This window comes from Parus major, chromosome 7 (assembly GCF_001522545.3).
Source record: "Parus major isolate Abel chromosome 7, Parus_major1.1, whole genome shotgun sequence".
NCBI classification, from domain to species: Eukaryota; Metazoa; Chordata; class Aves; order Passeriformes; family Paridae; genus Parus; species Parus major.
Genome location: NC_031776.1, coordinates 27,897,165 through 27,921,519, shown reverse-complemented (window position 1 = coordinate 27,921,519; position 24,355 = coordinate 27,897,165). Strand labels below are relative to the sequence as shown.

General features: G+C 40.0%; 1 protein-coding gene across 14 annotated transcripts in view; it reads right to left on the bottom strand.

Annotated features, from left to right (window-relative positions):
* Positions 1–24,355, bottom strand: part of KALRN (kalirin RhoGEF kinase) — a 470,986-nt gene that overhangs the window by 207,698 nt on the left and 238,933 nt on the right. For all 14 annotated transcript variants that reach the window (XM_019007406.2, XM_019007405.2, XM_019007391.2 and 11 more), the window contains one exon: positions 8,714–8,836. In XM_019007406.2, the coding sequence (XP_018862951.1) occupies positions 8,714–8,836 (123 nt within the window). The remainder of the gene's footprint in view (positions 1–8,713; positions 8,837–24,355) is intronic.

Here is a 24,355-nt window from a genome sequence, read left to right as displayed (position 1 = left end):
ACTAGCTCTGAATCAACAAGTATGTTGTACATACTACAAGTATGTACATTAGGATTTTTGTCCCTATTCACATGTGTAATTCCAAAAGAACTCTGCAAATCCACTGAGGTTGCTCTATCTTTATATGGGGGAAATTGAGATGTGAACACTATCACAGGAAAATAAATTTTAAAAGTAGGTCTATATGCAATAAAAAGATGGTTGAATACTTTCAATTTATATATAGCAAGTATAAAACCTCTGCAATAGTATCACAAGTGTAGCTTTTAGACAATTCAAACACCTGATGAGGGACTAAGAGGACATCCTTCATCTGGACAATTAGGGATCCATGATAGGGAAAGAAGAGAGGCACAGTCACACTGACAAGCAGCTTCTCTGCAGTGTAGAGCCATCAAACTGGATTCTCCACTCTTCAGAACAAGTTAATTACAAGCAATTTATCTGAAATTGGAAGTGTGATTTTGTTTTAATCTTGTGCAGCAGAGTGATCAGTGGAACTCAGTCTATTTCTAGAAAATCTGCACAATGATAACAAATACTTGAAATCTGTCCTTGAAAATAGTTTTGCTCTGTTACTGCATACAAATCCCCAATATTGACTTAATCTACATTAAATTTCCTTTTTACCAGTATCTGCAAAGCAGCATATCTGTGATTGGCAGCAATGTCATAACCAGTTGTGCCATTCTCCTGAAGCCATCACTGGCTGGCCTGGAGGCAGCAGCACAGCCTGGGGCAGCTCCTACTGCACTAGAGCAGAATCACAAAGTAAAAGTGCTGATACAATTCACAGTGTCACTCCTGTCCCCTTGAGCTTCCCCACTATCAATAGCTCCAAGAAATTGATGAGTGCCAGTCCACCATCATTACAAATGAGACTTGGACATTGCTGCAATTAATCTTCTGGAATCGATCAAGTACAGTTTGATAACCCACTGACCTGCCAATAAGAAGAGCACAAAGAAAAATGACCAGAAAGTTTTAAAAGCCTTTAGATGATTATGGTTTTCATCAACACAGACAGGTCAGACAGAACAGCAGTGTTTTTTTTCAAGTAGGTATATTTCACAGAAATTGTCAGAGGTAAATACCTTTTGTTTCAGCTCTAGGTTTATTCAGTTGATACATTAGTACCATATTGAATATATTTTTAGTACTCGGTTTATATAACATATCAGTGCTAGAATTTTCCAGTGTTCCCTTTGAAAAGTTTTGGGCCTTGAAGAAACAAATTCCAGGATTTATCCTCTTTAGGAAACATCAACTGTCTTCTGATTCATAAAGAAATTAGTTCAAAATCTCAGAATTCACCACAAAATAGAAATTATGTTTTTCAGAACCCCCAGAATTAAAAATACATATTTCTTAAATAGCTTCATTGTCTCCCTTTCTGCCATGGGAACAGCATTTACAGGGAATTAAAGGAACATATTTTGAAGACACAAAAATAAACCTACCTAAATAAGCTTGTGATAGGAAGCTAGCTCCTGGCAATTGTAAAAAATATGCACTGTGTTTGCAAGAATTGAGATTTTATAGGGAGCATTTAGATTGTGAATCATGCTGCAGGAGGTTTAATGAAAAGATCCAGCTGTCAAGTGATTTTGGAAGAGAAAAAGGAAAGAAAATCACCTTGAGCTGCAGGAGAATTACACTGAAATGCAAACTCAAAGATGTGGCATAACAAATACAGGCATTCACACAACTGCCAGGAAGATCTCTGTGCCATTACAGAGCCTGTCTAAAAACAGATTCTCCACTACCAATAGATCACGGAGTATCTCTGGCCAGCAACTCAATTCCATTGCCTCCAGAAGATTTGCCAGGCTGCTGCTAGCAGAGTCTCGGTGGGACTGATATCCATAATGTGCTCTGAGGAGTCCTTCCTTCACACTTCCTCAGGGAAAACACATCTCACATGCCCTGCTTCTGACTTAGGTCTGGCAGTCAAGTGCACACAGCATCCGACCCAGGCAATCTGCCCTCCCCTTCCCAGCCTTTCTGGCTCCTGGCCCAGGCTGTGCAGAACCATTTCAGTATCTCTGCTCCAGCAGTGCAGATAGGCCCCCAGTCACCCAGAGGCTTCTGGACTTCATGCACAGAGTTGTACTACAGCTGCCATGATAAACCATCCAGCCCCCAGGTATGCTGTTAGAAGCTTTTGGATCCAGCAGTCCCTAGATAACCTTCACAGACAGCCCATGCATTGGCAGTCCCACTGATCTCTGTTGTCTGTGACTGCCAGATGCAGCCTGATGCCAGCCAGGAGGAGAAACCAAGAGTTCTGGAGCTCCTGCACCATGGTACAAAGGACTGTGTAATCTGTTGCCAGTGGGCATTTTTTCCTCTTTGTATAGAAGTGAATACATTTACATAAATGAAGTGAATAGAAAAATGCAGATTATAGCTTCAGAACTTGCTAATGGCCATGTAAAGGATGATGAAAATAAGAGCAGGCCTGATTTTTTCGTTGCCTGTCTCATGCTTTTGTTATTTTAAAAGAGATTTGGCATTACTGAAAGTACAGTTATTATTGCCAACTTTTAGCATATTTCTTACCAGGTTTAATTGTCTGCTTTCTCCCTGGTTTGGCTTAATAGTTCATCCTACATAGGATTTTAGTCACTCAACCCAAAGGGAAAAACTGGGTATGCCCAGCAAGCTATTCCTTTCAACAACCAGATAGGTCAAAAAATTGTAAAAAGTAAAACAAAATAATAATCATAAAACTCACCCTAGGACAATGTTTCCTAAGTGCTCATTATCAACATGAACTCTTAATTTATTCCTAGCTGTTCCACATCAGTACTGAACTTCATGCCAAACTTTAGAACAACAACATCCAACAGAGCTGGAATTTGTATGGGAAAGCACTAGGTTTTTATCCTGAAGGCCAAACAAGTAGCTGTTTGGAATTCAGCTTTATCCTGACTATTCCATTACCACACATAGTTTTAAAACATTTCAAGTAAAACTATATGGGACTGAGAGGTCACAGAATACTATTTTTACCTGCAAAATCTCTTACTGGATCCTCTGGATATTTCACATGACAAACAACATAACTGTATTTTTTCAACATATTTGCACCTGAAGTTTTTTTTGCCTGCAAGGGCTTTCCTAAAACTTGGAACTGCCAGTATTTTAGGAACAGCACAGGGGAGGAAGGGAATACTCTAGAAAGGAATATCGAAGAACAAACTGCTTCTTTCATGAAGAACATTACCTGAGCTTTGATTTCTTATTGCTGATACACACCTTTGGCTTTCAAGGTCTCTGCTGAAAGCCTTCACTTGCAGAATATACATTTACCTCCCTGAGATGAATAAAAGGAAGAGTTGAATCTTAAAGGAACTGTGCATGTACACAATTGTTTGGAAGATGATGATTAAACACCTGAACATTGGCTCTGTGCCATCAAAGTTAACCTATCTTGGAGGAAGACAAGCACAAATACCCAAGAACAAGAAGTCTGAATGGCTTCCCAAATGCCAGAGTGCAAAGTCCAGAATTTTTCTCACATTTTGTCTGGCTCTTCTTCTTTGCAAAAATTCCAGAATAGTCCACTGGATTGCATTTATGTCTTGGAAAAATGGATGCCATAAAGCTTTCAAAGTCAGGAACAGAGGATCCAGCCTTGTACCTACATCAAAACTGTTTTAGACACAAGGCCTCAACCAAGCGCATCAGAGCTCATGGACAAACCCCATGAACTCTGATTGTCCACACTCAGCCTCCAGTCAACCTTCTTACTGTGCTTGATAAGAAGGGACAGCCCCACACATTTTGAGCCAAGGCTGTTCAGAACATGTACTTTGTTGTGCTATTTTACGCTATAAACATCAGTGCCTTCAGATTACCATGCAAAATACATCAACTGTTGTGTGCAAACACACACAAAAAACACAGGTACTAAATGCAAACCCAGTTGTAGCTGTGAGCTTAATGTCAAGGCCCAAGAGCCTTGAGAATGGCTCCAAAGATCTGCGAGCAGCTTTTACCACAAATACAGATGACAAGCACCACCTTGACTTAAACCATGGACCGCCCAGCTTTGCATTTAAAAAAACCTAAAATATCAGGGGGGTTGTTTTTCTGGGTGACCTTGAAGAACGTGGGTTTTGGCTGGGGTAGGAGAACACCATGGGACAGGGAGTAAGCCAGCTTCCACTTCTGTTTCATTTCACTGCGAGACAGTGTTTGGTTAGTTTGGATGAGAAACATCGGCTCAGTTTCCCATTAGGGCTGCGGCTCTCCAGCGCATGGCGAGTGCCATCTGCAGGTGGAAATCTGCACTGGTTCCCGGCCCAAACCTGGAAAACACTGAACGACAGGAAATCTGAACCGCACGTCTGAGGGAAAAGCTCGGAAAGGCTACAGAAATGCCTGCTTCAGATCATCCCCAAAACCAGTCAGACCTGCGGCAGCAGAATGCCAGGGATTATCAGAGCAGCTTCCCAGGCCATTTCCTCGCTCTGCAGCAGCACCAAGGCAGCAGTGCTCTCTGTGAGCAGAGGAGGATGCTGAGGCCACCTTAACCTGACTGCCGGGAATGCCAGAGGAGAGGAGGAGAATCATCTGTGACCCTCTCCTCATATACTGAGAACAGGAGGAGCACTTCCAACACGTGCAGTTCAAGCTAGATAGTACTGAAGAGATGGGAGACTTTTCCAACTGAAAAACACTCTGTTTTCAGGACAAAAGCCTTGAAAAAGAAAGTTAGAGAGGCTAAAATGACAGATTCACAAGGTTGGAAGAGACTCCAAGATCGAGTCCAACCCAACCCTAACACCTGAACCAGACCATGGCACTGAGTGCCACATCCAGTCTTTTTTTAAACACATCCAGAGACAGTGACTCCACCACCTCCCCAGGGAGACAATTCCAATAGTTCATCACCCTTTCTGTAAAAAAACTTTTTGCTAATATCTTTGCATTTACAACTGTAACTGGCTGGACTACAGTTATTCGATTTACAAAATATAATTCCAGCCAAGCAGAGAGGCCCATTGGAACATTGTAGCTACATCCATAGTGATATTCCTTTGGTGATTCCTTGATAATGCCTGGCTACAAAATTTCAGTGCACATCAGGCATTTTCACAGTGGCAGCACTGGCTGAGAAACAGTTGCAGGTATATACAAGATAACAACCTCTCTCCCAGGAGCTCAGGCTTTTTAATCCAAATTCAAACATTTGCCATCTGTGCATTCCATGTAGTATAAATACAGTCAGAAAAATCGCCAGAGCTTTGTCTAAACAGCAGTTATGAGAGAGAGACCCCCAAATTACATTTCCTACTGCCCACAGCACAGTGCTGTAAAATCACTGACATTTTCTGAGCACAGCTGTATGCAGGAATGTGATCTATTTGGGCCATGCCTGATTGAATCATTACATCCAGATTTATCAATCTGCAGTTTCTAATCAGACAGAGAAGGAGGATGTTCCACCTCTCAATCTAGTGCCATGGCAGGTCAGTCAATCAGAGCATTTCTCAGCACAGCACTGCCAGACACAAGACTCTGGTTTACATGCAGTAAGGCAAAACTGAGAACGTTTTGCCCTCTGTTAAAAATGTCAAGAAGATTCCTGAAAATTGCTTCTAGTCTAACCTTTGCAAATTCCCTCCTGAAACAGCAAGAGATAAGAACAAATGTATCAGACCTAAATAAAGTGGGTTTTTGAGAATAAATTTATACTGTATGGCAGGCTAAGCATTTTTTATCAGAGAACTGCCAATAGGAAATACTATTGCTTATATTATCAAACTCACCAGGTGTGTCAGGAGAACACTTTATATACTGGGTTATTTTAAGAAAAACAAAAAGAACTCTTTTTATTACCATTAAAGCTAGTAATTTACATCCTGATGAGGAATGGGCAACCCAACAGTTTTTTTAAGATGATGGCAGATTTGCTTTATGACGTGGTTATATTGGGAAAAAGTCCTGCCAGTTATCCACCCTAGCCATTGCAAAGATGTTCACTAGCTTGATAAAAATAACAAATACTTAAACTTAATTTCCAAACAACTTTAAAGTTTTAAGCATCAAGAAGGGAGTTAGGAAGAATAAAAATTGATCATAATCTATGTAGGAAGGAGATTTATTCCCCAAGTGTAAAATCAACCCCACTAGAAGCTTCTGCAAGAGAATTCCAAGTGTGATAAATTTATGGGCTCTCCTCTTACCCTCACTATTACTCTGCCCAAAGCAAGGAGTATTGTATTTTCAAGTCCTTGACCTCAGATAAGGCCTGAGATTCCTTTCACTTCCCCTCCCTGCACATCCCCATGTCCATTTCTAGCACCACATTCCAGTGTCACACTGCAGACAGGCCTCATAAATTAGCAATGATAATCTCATGTGACTGCACCAGAGGAAAATGTTCCTGTCAAAGCTGTTGGGAAGGAACCAGGTTAATCTTCTGTCAATTATCTGTAATTAGGATGCACCATAAACTTCATGTTCACAACAGTCCAGGCAGAGCAATGAGACGCTCAGTGATTCTACCCATCGGCTGCAAAGGAATCAGATTCAGAGGAACACAAGAGGTTTTATAATCTCATAAATTATACTTTTTTTTTTCCTCTGCATCCCCCTTTGGAACACCCACCTTCATCTGAACACATGTGGTCACCCAGTGATTCATTTGCTCTGAATTTGGCCTTGTGAAGTGAAAGGAAATGTGTCTGAAGTTATCCCCAGGGAGAGGTGCTGAAGTGGCACAGGAGGCCTAACAGGGAGGTTAGAAAAGTCTTCAGCACAGCAATTATATTCTGATTTACCCTAGTGCCCACAGATGCACACTGCAAGGTTCCTCAACCCTGATGAGGGGATGGATCTCCAAATTCCATCAGCCTGTCAAGCAAGCCTTAATGAGCTGTTTTTAACATGTGCAGACAGTTACAAGGCTTGCTCTCATCTCTACTGTCAGGACCCTGTTATTTTTGTCTCTTCTCACCTGTTCTTAATTAGTTTCCTACATCTCTAATTAAGTAGTACTCAGTGGTAGAAAAAAATGATAACCATGATCCAGAAAATGAGAGATGTAATGGGAATTATGAAGATAATGTATCAGAGAAGGGAGACTTAGAAAATATTAATGGCATGAATTTGCAGAAATTTAAGTTTTTAGAAATTCAAGCCTATTACCAGAAAGCTTAAATCCACAGCTGTCTCCATGAAATTTAGAAACCCACCAATGCAGAACTGCTGCTTTCAGGCTGTGAGAGTTGTCAGTGTTATGTAAGGATTTCCAATCACAGCTGAACAGTAACACTGAAATTCATTAGCAAGCCAAGCAATGGGATACCTCATCAAGAGCTGAACATCTAATGAAAAGAAAGATGTTGATAATTTAAATTTCCAACAACATAGATAGGAAAAGGTTTTCAAGGGATTGGTGAATAAGAATAATATTAGCAGAATTAAATATGTTGAACATGGTTAAGAGGCACATAGTAGAAGAAATGGCAACATTCTACAGCTATTTCAGGATTGTTAATTCATCCCATTTCCTGGGATTTATCCCCTTAAGGGAGATAAATAAGACTACAGGGATATAAACAAGGGAATAATAATAAGAAAAGAGATTGAAAGAAATATAAATTCACTATGAGGGAGCGGAAAAAAAACATCAGTAGCTGCCATCAGGCAGTGAAATATTTTCCCCAAGGAAACAGTGAAAGAGGTATGTCCCTCTTACTGGAAATATCTTAAACTAAACTATGCCAGCATGTAGGAATGGTTTTGCAGAAAATCAAAACTGAAATCTAGTAAATTTTTATCTTATTCCACATTGAAGCATTTGAGCAGTAATGTGCCCTGTGTGCATCTGATACATTCTGCTTTACATAGATCAATCAGGAATTTTTCCAAAATACACAAAGGAGAAGTACCTTTACAGATTATTAGTTACAGACAGAAGATATTTCAAATCTACCCCAAAATGGTGCAACATGATCTGGCAGTCAGAGCTGAGATCGGGTAATTTCTGACCATGGACACTTAGGGGAGGGGGAAAACATATATTCAATCAAAGGAAGAGCTCACAAAAGGTCCTCTTTCTTTTAAATGCTATAATAAGGACAAGATGTATGGTTAAACATTTACTATGACTCCACTTTGAGGAATAATTGTAAGATTTTAGCTTCATACCAAATTCCTGGAAAAATTTTGCTTACAGTGTTCTATGAGGAAAATAGATAATAATAACAGGTTCTACCTGGAATGATTGCCTCTCAGTCTAAAATAAACAATCCCTTCCACATAATGCACTGAAGGATGGGAAGGGTAGTTGTTCTTACTGCAAACTCTGGTGTTTCCCCTGCCTCTTGACTGCTGCTTCCCACGTTATGCCCAAGGTCCCCAATCTCCACAGGAGGAGTTACAACTGATTTTTCCATAGCTCTCACTCATAACCATTCTCCTCTATGTCCCAACAGAAAGTGCTAGTTTCCCATCAGTTGTAATTTCTCATGAGCTTTGAGAGCTTTCATTGACCCAGTGTGGTGATCTCTGACTGTAAATCCTGCCACTACTCCACCCTGCAGTGTGCATGCTGATTTCCAGACCTCAGAATCAGGATCCTGGGCAGCTCCAAATGATTGAAGAGAGTAGCATGACCCAAAACAGTGAGAGATTTTTCTGAATATGCAAAAGGAGTAACAAAAATCAAGCCAGCAGTCTTGGTTCAGACTCTTACCTGTGCTACCTCTTCAAAATCATCATGTCTTTTCTGCAGTGCACGTGCTCTGTGTAGAGACTTCCCCACTCCTGTGTGTTTGCTCAGAAAAGCTTCCCCGTGATTTTCAATCCAGTCCAGTACCTGCCAGAAAAGAAGAACATTCCAGTTATCTCTCCTGTCCCAGCAGCACAGAGAAACCCTGTGAGGGTTAGGATGGAACAGCTGCAAAGGAATGCCTTGTGCTTGCTATGGCTGAACACGGTAAAAATCTCTGTAAAAATCCATTCTAACTGGAGAGAAGATAAATGCTCATGGATGCTACTGCTAAATTAGGTTTATTGAATTTTTGCTATTCAATTTATTTTGAAGTGTAGCTTAGTTATTGGAGCCTGGCAGATATCAAATATTTACTTTCACATAGATTCCTTTTGGGAAAGGGAATCAGAAATCTAGAATCTTTTACAGGAAGTACCCTCCTCTGATGAGCTTGCGTGAACTGCAAAACAGCAACAGCTGATTTTGCATCTCAGTGTGAGAGGTAGTCCAAAAGCATGGTGGATCAATTAAAATCTATTTTTTAAATAAATGCATTATCAGAGTTACTGAAATGAAGAGGTTAAGGTCACTGCAGACCAGAAAATACTGACAATGTGAACCTTCCAATTCTTCCAGGTTCTTCTATTGAGTTCCAAATGTAACTGATCCTTATGGAAAAGGAGGATGATAAATCTGATACTCTGAGAGTTACAGAGGATCCTCTTTTAAGAGTATGTTTGTTATCTGTATGTGCAGCACTCGTGGAGTTTCTTCTCACAACAACACTGACACTAAAACGTAGATCAAATCTCTTTGGGGTCTAGTACAAGTGGAAGAAAATCCCAAACTTGACAATATAAGATTGGGAAATTTCAGAATGAGATTGATACTCCATCTCTTTCCAATACACAAAATCTAAAGGAATATATAGAGCTCAAGCAGCACTGGTATTTCTGTAACAGGTGGGAGTTCCTTCAGCAAGGAGCTCTGGGCTCCCAGCAAAGCCTGGATCCTCACAGCAGCTGATGCCAATGGACTGGGATACAACAGCTGGAATTTCTGTCACTCCAAAGGGACAAGACACTGCAGGCAGCCCCAGGACAGTGACAGTACCACAGGTATTAAGCCCAGAAACCTACCACTGGAAAATGGAAGATGGGATAATTTATTTATTTATTTGCTTATTATTTCAGGAATTTCATGGCTTGTTTGTACAGAATCTAAACCACCTGAGCTCTGAGTGCTTTTTGTAATGTAGATCCCAGGCATATTTTTATAGGAAATCCTAATTACAAACAAAGCTTTTTACACATGTGCTTATGTTCCAACCTTATTTCTTTACAAAGAAAAGCATTTTTTAAATTAAAATGTTGTGTTTACAACACATTTTTGATCCACAGAATACAAGTAATTTCACAAAATGAGGTAGTAAAGCACTTTATGTTCTGCAGGGACAACACATATTTGACACAGGTGACAGTGTGGGGGCGAGGAAGCAGGACCAGATGTGTTGGCAGTTCAGCCATCACTTCCTGCCTCCCTTTCTTTGACCAGCTTGTCTCCCACTTGCTCTGGGTAGAAAATCCAAAATACATTTCTTCAAATGCTTGACAGCCATGTGCCAAGTGGTCTGCTAAGAGCTTTTCTGCAACATACTTTTGACTAGGAATGACTATATGACTTGTAATGGCAATTACTGGGGGCCAGTCTCCCAGCATTTGTGTTGTTAACAGTCTGCAAATAATCCCATTAACAATCTTTCTCCTTGTCAGGAGTTTTCAACATATCTATTAAAAATGGAAGCAGAGCCAAATTGAAGTTTGGAACAAATCTCATCTTATATTCTTTTTTAAACGGCAAATGGCTTTACTTTAAACAATGTTTCATATTAAATTAGTATGCAGTATGTGCTTTTTATTTATTAATAATTGATAGCCACTTACTGTAACTCTACAGAAAACTATTCCAATAACTTTTTGATGCTTATAGCCTTGAAGTAGTCATTAGAGAATAACTGGCTGAACAGCTTTTTTTGTTCTTGGAGACCCATGTTAACATATCTGACCACTCCAGTCATCAGTGAATTTGTTTTCACAACCATTCTGTGAAATACATAAATTCTATAATTCAATTTGGTATAGAAGAGGGGAAAATAAAAACATTACATGTATACATTATATATATTATATAAAAAGTTGAAGTGAATTTCTGAATTGTCCCAAGAAACTGGCAAGAGACAAGATGTTAGTATGAGGCTCTGATAACTTGATAGGCCTAATTAACAAAAGAATCCTCAGCATTTACTAAGATACTAATAAAGATAATATATTGTTTAGTATATAAAGCACCTGGATCTAATAAGCTCGCAATAATCAGCCAACATAGAGAAATACCACATTTTTGTTTCCATCATAAAAGACACAGAAAGTTGGCACTTTAAAAAGCTGAGGGATGGAATAACTGAGGGAATAAAGCAACAGCAAGAACATCAATCTGTGTGGACACAATGCACTTAATCTGCCATGAAAACAATGAGAAATATTAAGCAGTGGGTCTGTGGCAAATGAAGAAAGAACTCTGAAAGGTCCCAGTCAAACCTGAAATCACCAGCACTTGGAAACATCTAGGTATCAGCATGTTTGGAGAAATTGTCCCTTATCCCAAAGAAAGGAAATGTCTTTAGAATAACTATGTAATAATTCAAGATAAACATTTAACATTTTAATTGAGAGCATGGACCGTGTAACTTACTCCACTGCCAAAATTTAACATCCTGAGATATAGGTAGACATTGAAGTTACAGTGACTTAGTTGAAATAATTTAATTATCCCTTAAAAGCTTAAGCAGCTTGAAGATGCCATTAAAAGTGCAGTTAAGAGTGTTTTCCAAATTAAATCTTCAGCTTTCCTAACTGGGCTTTATTGCCAAGCTGTATTTTATACTAGCTAGGAAAGGACTGTAACTCATGAGTTCTTTGGAATGAAAAGAACTGTTCTGTTCTGTTCAAAGCTGTTTCTGTTCACTGGGGTAGCTATAATATGTTAATATCTCTTTTTTAAAAATTATTTTTATTTCACTAGTTTAAGATCAACATCAACAGAAACATTATTTTCTATTATGATTTTCATGTCCTGTCTCCTTATCTCCTCAAGGGCACAATTACACACTCAACAAAACAAGCAGCAAACCCAGGTCACTGAGAAAATGAAATAAAACTCAGTACAGCTACAGCAGGCTGACTGTGCCAGCTATTACGGTCATTACATGGCTGGATAACCACAAGATTCAAAATGCTACCTGGAGGAAGAATAGCCCTAACTGTCCCTGCAGAATGATGTGTAACTGTTCAAATAATAACAGTGGCAGTTCAGACAGGTTTCTGAGCAGAGGATTGGGAAGGAGGTATTTGAAGAGAGCCACTTGCAGAGCCCTTTCCACTCTCCTCTTTGCTGAGGATCAAACTCCTGGCCACAGGAAGTCTTTGACCTAAGGCCCAACTAAACCAGTAAAACAAATCCTGCCAGAGAGGGAAAAACATACTTGAGAGTCCACTGGCAGGGAATGCTGATATGTATGGAATACTGTAGGAAAACATGGGAATGAGACAGAAGAATGGTTTGAGAAGGAAAAGGTTGAAGAAGCAATCAGGCAATAATTTAGCAAAGTTCTGGGATGATAATTGCTCTTCCTCTATGCTAATTTGTATTATGGGAATATGGCAAGATGATTGCATTACTGCAGTTAAGGTCAAGTATTTTAAAAACTTTAAAAATGTTAATTTAATTTTTAAATAATAATATTAAAAAAAAGCAGGGCGGGGGGGGGGGGGGGGGGGGGGGGGGGGGGGCGGGGGGGGGGGGGGGGGGCTCTATTTTAAAAAGGAAAACAGACATTTCAAGGCAGCACTTTGAAAATGAAGTCTCTCTCTTTAGGTATCCTTCCTAATCAGGAAATGTGAAAATGAAGAAACATCTCACAACTTTATCCAATTTAAATCAAAATCTCCTTGGGAACCAACTCTTTCTCAGCAAATTCTCATGATCTACACCCATTTTACATGAACTCAAAATGTCAAAGGAGTAGTAAACCCATTACTTTAAGGAACTATATCTGCTCTTGAAGTTAGTTGAAAAACTTCAATATTTTCACATCTTTTAAGCTGTATTTCTTTTAGCAGAATTAATGAAGATGAAATGAGGATGACTTGGGAAAGAATGACAGTATCATTAAAGTCAGAAAGGAACCTGAAGATCATTGACTCCAATCCAGCATTGCCAAGCCCACCAGTAAACCAGGTCCCTAAGATTCTGCACATCTTTTCAATACCTCCAGAGATGGTGACTCCCCACTTTCCCAGGCAGCCTGAACACTGAGGGCTGCTCAAACAACAGGAAGGGATGAGAAGTGTGAGCTGGTGATTAGGGCGCAGCATGTGGTACCAGTGCTGACAGGGCACCCCAAATTCTGCATTTGACCCAGGCCATGTTGAACAGTTCCATTGCTCTTGACTGAGGTGACCCACTGAAGTGCCTTGGCCAAGGGAATCGTTAATCTTTGTTACCCTGAGACCCACTATTGTTGCCATAGCTACTCTAAAACTAGGTTATTCTGAAAACTGAAAATAAATTATATCATTTTACACTTCAAGCAGTTAAGAGTCAGATCTTGATCTCAAAACAGTACAAATCTGGTACAACTCAAGGGGGTTAGTTTAACTCTTTGGTAACAGATTTGTAATAAATTCCAGAGCAATTCCACCTAATTTATTCAGCTTTAAATGAGGCCCCATTTCAAATAGGTGCATAAGCATTGCCTAACTTTAAACACATGAATAAGGCCTCTAAAATTGTGTAGTGAAAGGAAGCCAGGCAGTATCAAGCTGCCATTAAAAGCATTTCCTTGCTTGCTCTTGAGAAACGATGGGCTAACTAAATTCTGGTGAGATACCAGGAATTCATATGGCACTTTAAAATTCACAAGAATCAAACCTTATCTCTCTCCCTTTTCTGTAGCTGTATTATGAATACTCAGTAGCTCCAAGGCTCTGCATATCTGACACTCCTATTCCAGAAGCTCTGCCTTTGCCAAGCCTGCTTTTTGTAACCAAGAAATACAGTTAAAAGGTTCGTGTTTCAGATCACACTTTACATCCAAAGCTTATTATAAATGTTTTGTTCCACTGCACAGCAACAAAATCCAATCTTTACTGTCAAAGCTCTTCAAAATTGCACAAGCCTAGTTAATAATACTTACTGTATGTACCAGATTTTGCAAATACAGGACAGAATCTCTTGATACTTCATTTTCTTCTAGCAGAACTAGAAGCTACACATCATATGCATTTATGAGCAACACAGTTCAAAAAAGACATGCTCTCAGGTTACCCACAAACCACTCCTTTATTGGGAGGCAAAAGTGCCTTTAAGAGATACTTTGCACATTTGCCAGGGAGACCACTGACTGTGAGTAGAGGCAGCTGCCAATGTGGGATTGTCAACTTCTATCCATTGGAATTCCATCTAGTGGATAATGCTGTTCTGTGCAGGATGCTATGGCCAGCCCAACCCCTGGCCTGCTACCAGGCCCTCCAGGAGAACTCAGTGTCAGCAACAGCACCAGGGAAGACAGAACAAACACAGAATCAGAAGGAAAACAAAATGAAAAATCCCCCCTAACTTGCAACAACTCAAGAAGACTTAAGAAATACTAATCCGCTGTAATGAATAAAATGCACATACAGCTTGATTTAAATCAGTTTCTTTTTGTATTCCAAATCATTGCTGAAAATAGATTCCTTTTCCCTATTATCCCTGGCCCTGTCACAGCAGGGTAATGTCAAGTAAAGGTCTAGCTGAGAAAATACACTGAAATACAAAGGAACTTATCCTCTGGCTTTTCCTGCTATTATGAATGGTTTATAATAGAACCCAAAACAAAACTCAGTCATTCTCATCTGTGGTTTCTACCTCCTAATAAAAACTGAGCTCCCTTTTTCACTTCTTTCTTCATTATAAATTAATGTTGGTGGCACAATAAAAATATTGTAACAAAACCTTTTAAAGATGGGGATCACACCTCATGTCTAAACCAGAAACATCAACTTTGGCGCCCACTAAATCATTTTTATTTCCAGAGGCACCTATATTTGACTCTAAAACCACCAAAAGCCACAGTGAAGTTTTAACCACCTTCAGCAAAAGTGGATCAAAGACCTCATATTTGTCAAGTTAAGAGGCAGGAGCTAGCTGTGCAGGATGTGAGCCTCTGGACACACACCTCAACACCATGTTCTGTTCTCCATGTGAACATGTGTAGTTCATAGGCTGTAAGTGCCATCCCCACGTGCAGGCTCAGCCCTGCTAGTGCAGCTCAGCAGCACCTGGAGGGAACAGGGCCTCACTCTGTTCACTGCCTTTGGTCAGAAATATGTCAAATCATGACAGAGTTTCAAGAAGTAAGTAGTAGGTAACAAGGATTTCATATCAAAAGTAGACTGGAATTGGAGTGATTTGGTTCAATGCCCAGCATGGCAGTTCAGCAAATGACTCAACATCCCTGCCTCCATTCACTTTTCTAAAATGACATTAATCACATTTACTGTCGAAAAAATCAAGGCTGACAGAGAAAGTGGAAAGAAAGTGCCTTCCATTTTAAGTTTTTGCAGCCTCTAGAAATATTCCAAATATTCCAAGTTTGGTTGAGGATTCTAGGAACCTTTTTCACTAAAGGAACATACTGAAATATTATAAATAATAAGCAACATAATGGCAGCTGTACAAAAGGGAATAGCAATCCACTGAAAAGCAGGGCTTTAAAATCAGGTGTAAGCTCCAAAACCACTCTGGTACAAATGCCCAATTGCTGAATGCACACCTATAAATGCTGAAATACCATAGCTTGATTTGTCCATGCAGCAATGACTAATTCATCTTCAGTAAATAATATAGCCAGCCTAGCAAGTTCTTCTGTATTTAATTCAGCTCAGACTCTAAGTAATAAGTGTCACTTATTACAAACTGTCTTAAGACACGGTGTAGCCCACTGTCACCAGACAAGCAATTGAGGTTTCAGAGGGGTTTTTTGGGCATGTTTGCTTGTTTGTTTGTTTGTTTTCAGGTGGAATTGAATGAGCAGAGCTGCACTCTGTCTTCAACATAGTCTGAAGACTGGACAAGAAGAATGAATTTTAATACTTCTTCAATCCTTTCTCAAGTAAGAGCTCTCTTGAAACACTACAACAGTGTTCCCTAAAGTCAGTTTAAAATTTTTGACCACCATTTTGCCTTTCCTTTTCACCACAACTCCTCTGTCTGGTATGTGTGGACTCAACTGTGCCTGGGTCTCTTTCAAAAGCCAGAGAACTAATGCAGCTGCTATTAAGTAGGAGTTTTTAATCACTCCCTGCTTTTGCTCTCTAATTGTAGCTATTCCAAATACCACGACATAATTAAAGAGGTCTTTTCTAAAGAAAAAACATACAGTCTCATTTACCCTTGGAGGGAAAAATAACCTTACAGACCTATCAGTATTTTGCTGCATATTGCAACTAAATTAATGAGGGGAATTAAATGCAGAGCCAATTAAAACATTTTTTTTAAAAAAAATTCCTTTATTCCCTTGTCTACATTCAACCAAAACGAGAAGTCCCCATGAAGTCAGATTGTAGGTGTTTTTATGAGCTTCCTGGACATTATGTGAAAGTTTCACCTCTGCACAATTTTTAATTTTTACAACAAAAATGTAAGCTTTGTAGTTTAAAGCCCCACTAGTTTGTCAAAACAGAATATCCATCTTCTGTTCTTTGCAGTGGGGGCCACTGCACAAAGCACAGCTGACACTGCTGAACATGTCTGAGTAAACCATACAGCTACTGAGACATGTGGGTCCAGAGAAGTGTCAGGAAAGTCCTAGATACTCAGAAATACATGTATATACTCTTATTCACACTTCACACTGCTTCTAGCACCCACAGATATCCTACAAGCCCATCTGGAAACAGGTCTGTAGGAGTTTATCCAGAGAAGACAGTCCCTGCAGCCAGGATCCTTGTTCATCAACAGCTTCTGCAGTGGAAAACACTACAGAATAACAACTCCCCCAGTAACCCCCTTCTTAGAAGTTTCTAATGCAAAAATATGAAAACTGGTTATGAAAGGGCTGCAGACTTAACAGGATGAGTAAGTGAAGACATCCTAAATATCTCCCGTAGCAATGGACTGCATACCAACGAGACTGTTCACAGCTTTTCTAGCAGAGGCTCAGAAGTTCATGGGGACTTGCTGCAGAGTTCCTCTGCCATTCCCCACCCACCTCCAACAGCTTTCACATTATTGTAGACCTAGAGACCTGGGCAATAGTCACAATTACTCATCTGCTCCCAGATATACCACCCTCTGTGGGCAGCAGGGCTGCTCCCCTCATGCAATGATGAGGTACACACACTGCTTCCCCAGAGCTGCTCCACCTGAACTCCTTACCTTTTCACAGGCTTATATGGCAAAAAACCCCTTGTGTTTGCTTTCTGCAGATGGCTACTATGTACTTGTACAATTCTTCACGTCTATAAAAGTATCATGATGGTTTGAACCTGATACGAGTTTGGAGGAGTGAGAATACAATGTATTCTGGTCCCATCCACCACCTTCTCCTAATGAAAAGAGTTGGTCCCAGCTCTAGTAATTAGCAAATTGTAGGATTTAGTTATGTCTCTCTTGGAAACAGCACGTTCAGTTCTGGGCTCTGGAAGAGCTGGCTGGGTGTAGGCTGGGCATTTGAGAGCAAGACTTGTCCCTTTCCTCTGGGTATTGCCTGAGGTGACACAGCCCCAGCCTTCTCCTGCACTAAATGCCATCACCTGGGATGCAGGCTCTCCAAAAAAAGGAGTGGGAATATACACCACATGCTTCTCTTACTGTGCAGAGGAACTTCTTTCAACCTAACATAGATTTCTTTTGGTAAAGTTCACATTCATCAAATGTACCCACTTATCTTTCATTTTCTCGATTAAATATTTTTCTTCATAAAATTTGGCAACCGCCTCTCTAAAAACATTCCAAGTAAGAGAACAATAGACAGACAAATGAAGAACTAATGTTTCTTCCTTAATGCCTGGATTGTTACTAATGTTCCTAGATTATTGTTTTTAAGGAAATCAAGAAAAGAAAAAAACATATCTTCAAGTTGAAAACCTTGTTGTAGTCTTTAAATGCTAAACTTCTTTAAGAAAAAAATTTCAAAGCTGAGTGTAGGTGGAGAAGCTATAAATAACCACATTTGTGCATGTTCCTTCTGTACAAGACACAGAAAATGTGCTCTGCATCAGCATAGAAAGATGCTGCTGTGCTCTGCATGAAATTTCTCCAGGCTGACAGGTAGATTATTTCCTTTGCAGTTATGCTGCTGGGTTGCTGTTCATGAGTCTTTTCTGCAGCTCTCAGGAATCGTACCTGGCACTTAGCTGCAGGGTAATGAATTAGCAATACAATTAATCAAGTCTGTCACGCTATGACCAATGGCAATATTCAGAAATTCAGAAATATTTTCTTACTTAGGGCATATAAACACTTTTGGTTGTTGCTGTCCATAGCACTAGTTAGAACAGTGATTTTGTTCCCTCTGAAACTAAGACATTTTTCCCACGTCTCCCTTTCTTGTCCCATATTTACCTTTTCACATCATTTTTCCAGATGCAACTCATGGGTCAGACATAGCTGTGGTCAGCTCTAGTCTAGGTCTGGCCCCTCCCATCTGGGCTGTTTGCTTGGACACAATCAGAGTTTTCTGAAATAATGTCCCAGGTCTCTCACAGCTCAAGAGGATGGGAAGAACATTGTTCCAGGCAGAGTAAGCATTGAAGCGAAGTCAACCTGAAAAGCTCTTGATTTTTTTGATTAAGCAAATCTCCATTTAATTTTCTTCTATGGTTGTTTCCACCACTTTAGCTTATGCTTTGAAGTTCCCAGGAAGAGAAACAGCTGAGCATGCTCAATGTCTGGCCCAGTTTCTTCTTCCTGTGCTCTTACACCGGAGATCTCTACAGCTCTTTGGAACCAACAGATAAAACAATATCCTAATTATTAGAAACCTCTTTAAAAATGCTCAGACTCTGCTATGATCACGTGCACTTGAAGTTTTATTAATTCCTCAAATAATTATTCAGCATCTTGTGTTTTCTCCTACCTCTAGTAACTCTGTTTTGCTGCTCTGACACCACACCAAGAGAAAAACAGCATTTGCAGACCTGATATTAAGTGTAGACACACACAGTACTCAGCTGATGTAGACTTCTAAGACCTTGACCTCCAAGTTGTTGCTACTAATGACAGCTATCACAGCAGCTAATTTTCATGTTTGTGCACACAGCAGCACAGTGCTGATTTTCATGTTTTTGAGGAAAAGCTTTCCAATCAAATGGAGGAATTTGTACTTTTCCAAGTGTGGCCTTTCATGGCTTGTGAAGTATTTTCCTTCATTCTTTTTTTTTTTTCTTGGTGGGAGTAACGAAAATGTAGAAGGACCCCTTGAAATATACAGCAGGTATGCAGGAGGGAAAAGAGAAGCTACATGAACTCTTTAGAAAAATACATTATTCACAAATGTGTAAATAGAGCAATTGATTCGAACTCTGCCAATGACAGATGAGCCTAAGGTTTTCAAGATGAGAAACAATGTAAAACTAAAAGAGTGGATAAAGATTCAGAAAAAAATATAACTGCTCTTCACAGTTCCATCACTGATTTCCTTTATGGTCCCTTTCAGAGCCTGAGTTTGTAAAACAAAGAAATTCTCTGTCTGACAAATGTTTAGCCTACTAAGATAACAGTATCATTACTACAATCACAAAATGTACATTTTGATCGTATCAGCCCACTGAAACCTGTTGGTAGTTTAAACAAGATATTTAAATGTAAGTAACAATTAGAAAGGATTGATAAAGCAACGATGAGCTTTGTAAAAGAGTATCTTTACTGCAAGTGCTGTGCTCTAGGCCCTAGAGAGGCACTCAGGCACTCCCCACTGTGTTTGAGTTGCCTACTCACCACAGAGGAAACTGCTGATTGATATTGAATAAAGGATATTGGATAAAGCTCTGCTCTGGGTTACTATGGGGATCAGATGATTTAATCATCCAGGTTTAACAAGGCTTACAATCACAGCACTCAGCAGAGACAGGTTTAGTGAGAGAACAAATCCCAGCTGGGTCAGACAGGTCTTGGTACAGTCTTGTGGCAGAAACAGAAAAATTCACCAGGATGGCAAGTGCAGCACTGCAGTAACTTTAAACACCCCTGCCAGGAACAGAGCCCTTTGGGGCTGAGCATCCTGCCAACAGCCAGGAAAACACAACCTTTATCCATGGGGCTCTGACCTGATTATAAACTAGAGGTAAAATATGAGAGTGCAAGCTATGTGGGGAAGAAGCATGAGAGTAGAAGAGGAGAAGCAGGAGAAATGAAAGAAGTCCCTGAAAGTTGTAAGTGGCTGTTTGCCATCAAGGATTTTTCTATGATGTCTTGTCTTTTAAATAAATATCCAGCTGCCTCACAATATTTTATCTCCAAGTTTATATGTGCCAGGATGTGTGCAGGGTGAAAAGAGTGTCAGAGAAAGGCTATGTCTGACCTCCTGGCAGTGCAGTCCTGACACTGGGTCCTGCCCAGCAATTCAAACCTGCACCACACCTTTTCTCCTGCTGTAGGGCCACTGCAGCATCTCTTCTGCTGCTGCTTCCCATCTGTCAGTCACTGCTCAGGGCAGAGAAGTCACAGCTCAGTACTGCAGGTAACTGGAGAAAGGGCCAAGTTGCTGTGGGGTGTGAGAAGCTTTGCCTGTGGCACACAGACCCCTGCTGAGCTGGGTGCTCACTGTGCCAGACAGCAGGGCTGAAACAAAAATCCTGGAATGTTTACACCCTTGTGAAATCTCCTGCTGATTCTCCCACATGTCACAGCAGAAAGGGATCCTGTGAGGGTTTCAAAGGCTGAAAGGCCAGTGACCTTACAGATGCACCAGAGGAGGCCGTGGATAATGGCAGTGAGGAGCTGTTTGTCCATGGATAGCCCAGGCTGCCATGGCAGACAGGTAATGCAAAAATAAACTAGAATATGTGGGCAAGAAGGATCAGATTTATGAAAACCCTCTTCAGCAAGGAACAACCTTGAACTGTTCAGAGAAAAGAGGAGACACTTCAATGGTTCCAAGAGTGAGACTCCTGAGCAGAATGAAGGGCAGAAGTGTTTGGGGACTTCCCCTATGAGCACCTTTTTATATTAAAGCTTAATTTTCCCCAAACTGAAATTTTCTGTGAAAAACTTTCTTTTTTGTTGTTTTTTGGGGTTTTTTTCCTAGTTTGATGGCTCCAGGGTTACAGCATCCCCTCATGCTGAACTTCCTTCTTTTGATGTTTCATAACACCTTGTGGACTTTGAAAACCTGAGGAGGAAAGCAAGCAAGAGCCATATCCAAAATACATTTTGATTGTTTAAATTTACTTTTCGTTGGAGGAACAGGGAACATAATAATACAAAAAAAAGTATCATTTTGTGGTTTCCTTCCCCCCCACAACTTTTCCTCCTCTTTTTTGGGAAGGGAACCATCTGAAGGTCAAAATGTTTTATATGTTGCTGAAGCCAAAAATAAAAGTAATTTTCTCCATCCCTCAATACACGTTCCATCTAAAAAAATCCAAAAGGCAGGAAAAAAGCTAAGTCAAGAGCTTCCAAAACAAAGGGAGTAGAAAGGTGAAAGACCAATGGATAGACCTGAAATGTGTTTGGTTTGCATACTTTCACATTTGAAATACATTTTTGTTAAAGGGAACCATAGTGTAACATAAAAGAAGTTTATAGCTGTAACAGTATACAGGAATTGGAGCCAAGCAGCTCTGTCTGAATGTGCCTGAAGGGTTACCCCAGCCTAGGCAATAGCTTCCAGAACTACAATCCAGGTTACAGCTTCTAAAAACAAGCAAGAAGCTTTGTGTAAGGCTTTCCTGTGAGGAATATGAAACAAAAGAAGTTGCCTAAAAGTCTCCTGTGAGCTAAAACTCTGTGTTTAGTTCAAAATAGTGCACAACCTCTGTTCCATGGGAAGAAATACCAGAACTCTTCAGTCACTTCAGTGGTCAGCTACCAGAACCAGGCACAGCCCACAGGAGATGCTAACAGAGCAAAGAGCTGCTGCACAGCACAGCACAGCACAGCACAGCCAGGGAAAGTAGTTTGTGGCATGGAGCAAGGCAGAGCTGCAAGGATGAGTGAGAACTAATGGGAAAGGCTGGCATGGAAAGGAGCAGCTCAGCCTAAGTTGGCTCTTATATATATGGTATATATGTTACCCAGCAAGACATAATAATCTCAAGCCATGAGTGTAATTCATTACAGAGGAGGAAGGTAACCAGCTGGCTGAGCAGCTGCTCCATGGAGGAAAACACGGGGAAAAGTGTTATAGTTATACATTAGGAACTAGCTTTCATTATGTTCTTTGTTGTCTGGCAAGGTTTTTTCTCACATCAATGAAAATACCTTTTGCTGGCCATCAGTCAAAAGCAATATGAAAGAGGAATGATCACTCTGAGTGACAGGCAAGACCACGAAAAAGCTGGGAGGCAATATGAGGAGATAATTGAAAGGAAAGATCAAGGGAAACAAATGGAGTAGAAAAGAATGACTATTTTGGACTCCTAAACCAGTGCCTAAAATAGCATCTTTATTTCTTAGCATAAAATACCTTTATTTCATTTTCAGATAGTCCAAATAAATCCTAAGATCTTTCCATAAGGGGCAAAACTTGAGTAGCAATGACCCTGTTGGTTTAGAGCAGGGATTTGTGAATCAGACATCCTGACATGAAAAGTTCTAGTCATGAAGCTTGAAGTGACCTTTGGCAGATTGCTCAACATCAACCTTTTAGAAAACCCATAATCCTGAAATGAAAGAAACCTTAATAAAAGAGAAGCACTACTATTATTGTTACTTCTTAAAGTTACAGGGCAGAAAGTTTTCTGGCATTCCAGTCTACATCTACTCAAAGACCTTATTTTTCTCCATGTCCTTATGACAATTACTCATTCTAGCAATTACTTTCAAAAAATATACATATAGCTGGGGAAAACTCCATTTTATTTCTCTTTCTTCACCACTGCAACCCTTCTATTTTTGTAGGGCTAATCAGTAACAGACAAGCCTAATTCTCTCTCCTCCTTTGCCATGACACTAAGAGCCAACGATGCCTTTCAGAAACAATAAACTACACATGATATTTTCAGGAATGCTGACATGCAAACAATCCCGGGACAGAAATAGACAATGAGGATGTGATACATAATGACTACAAATTCTGTTTAAGTGTAACATCAAATTTTAGCAGTTTGCTGAGGACTGACTTCCCTGCAGAATGCTGCAAAGCAAATCTGGGATCAGGCAGACGCTGAATGCCCAGCAGGATGGCATCACACAAGATTTGGGCTCCTGCATCCTAATAAATCTCACCCAACATTAGGTACTGAACTGAAGGTCTTGTCTGAAGAGCCTACATTATCATTTTTTCCCTGACAGACTGGAATAAGAGAGGGAAGTATCCAGGGTACAGTGAGAGTCATTCTCTGGAGATGCCAGTGTCTCTCCACTGACTATAAAAGAAGACTGCATTAGGCTCCTGACTTGGATGATTCAGTTATGCTTCTAAAGACAGGAAGGATAAATACAGACCAATACAGATCATTACACCTGCCTACAGAGAAGGAACTGCATCTTTAGATCACCTTCTCCATTTCTCTATGCTATGACTTGTTTCCTCTTCATCCACTGAAAGACAGATCCAAATCCTCAATGAGTCAGGATGATTTCAGAGGATTTCCACAAGAGCTTCTTAGCCTAAGAACCCAAACATTTGCCATTCAAGAAGTAGCAAAACAGATCACCTGAAAGGAACTACGTCTTGAAGGACACACAGTTCTCTAAACAAGAAAAACTGTCTTTTTGACAGATAAAGGAAATTTTTTTTCTGTTCCTCTTCTCACTTCAATAGGTTCAGAGATCAAGCTGGCTCATTCAGGTTTCTTCAGATCTTATCTCCCAAGACAGCTGTGAAGCTCATCAAAGTGTTCCTCCACTGCTCATACATCAGTGCTAAGTAAACTTCAGCTGGTAACTGAATCTGCCCCTGGAGTTGGATATCCCTTGCACTACTGCTCTGTGTATAAATTAAAAAGTGATCATTATTATTTTTTCATCAGTGACTCTTTAGGAGCACAAAGAACAATGGTCTGCTTGTCTTAATAACCATGTAAAGGAAGAATGAGATGAAGGTTTTTTCCAGATAATTTCAAGTTATACTTGCAATAAAATTATGAAGAGGATAGTGTATTGTTAATCAGAAACCTCTAAGAGATTTCCAGAATAAATATCTTTAAACAAAAATTTAAACCTATAGTTCTTTGTGAAGAATTTTGGCACAAAGATAATACCAGATAATACTGGTCTAAATTTAAAAGCATTGTCAGACATTAAGAACAGAGCTCCCTTTCTCTCATGTGAGTTTGAAGTAAGTAAAGCAGTTTACTTTTTAGGCTGATGGCCTTAGACATCTGAGGTATTCTTATCCCATAGAGTGATCAGTGTTTA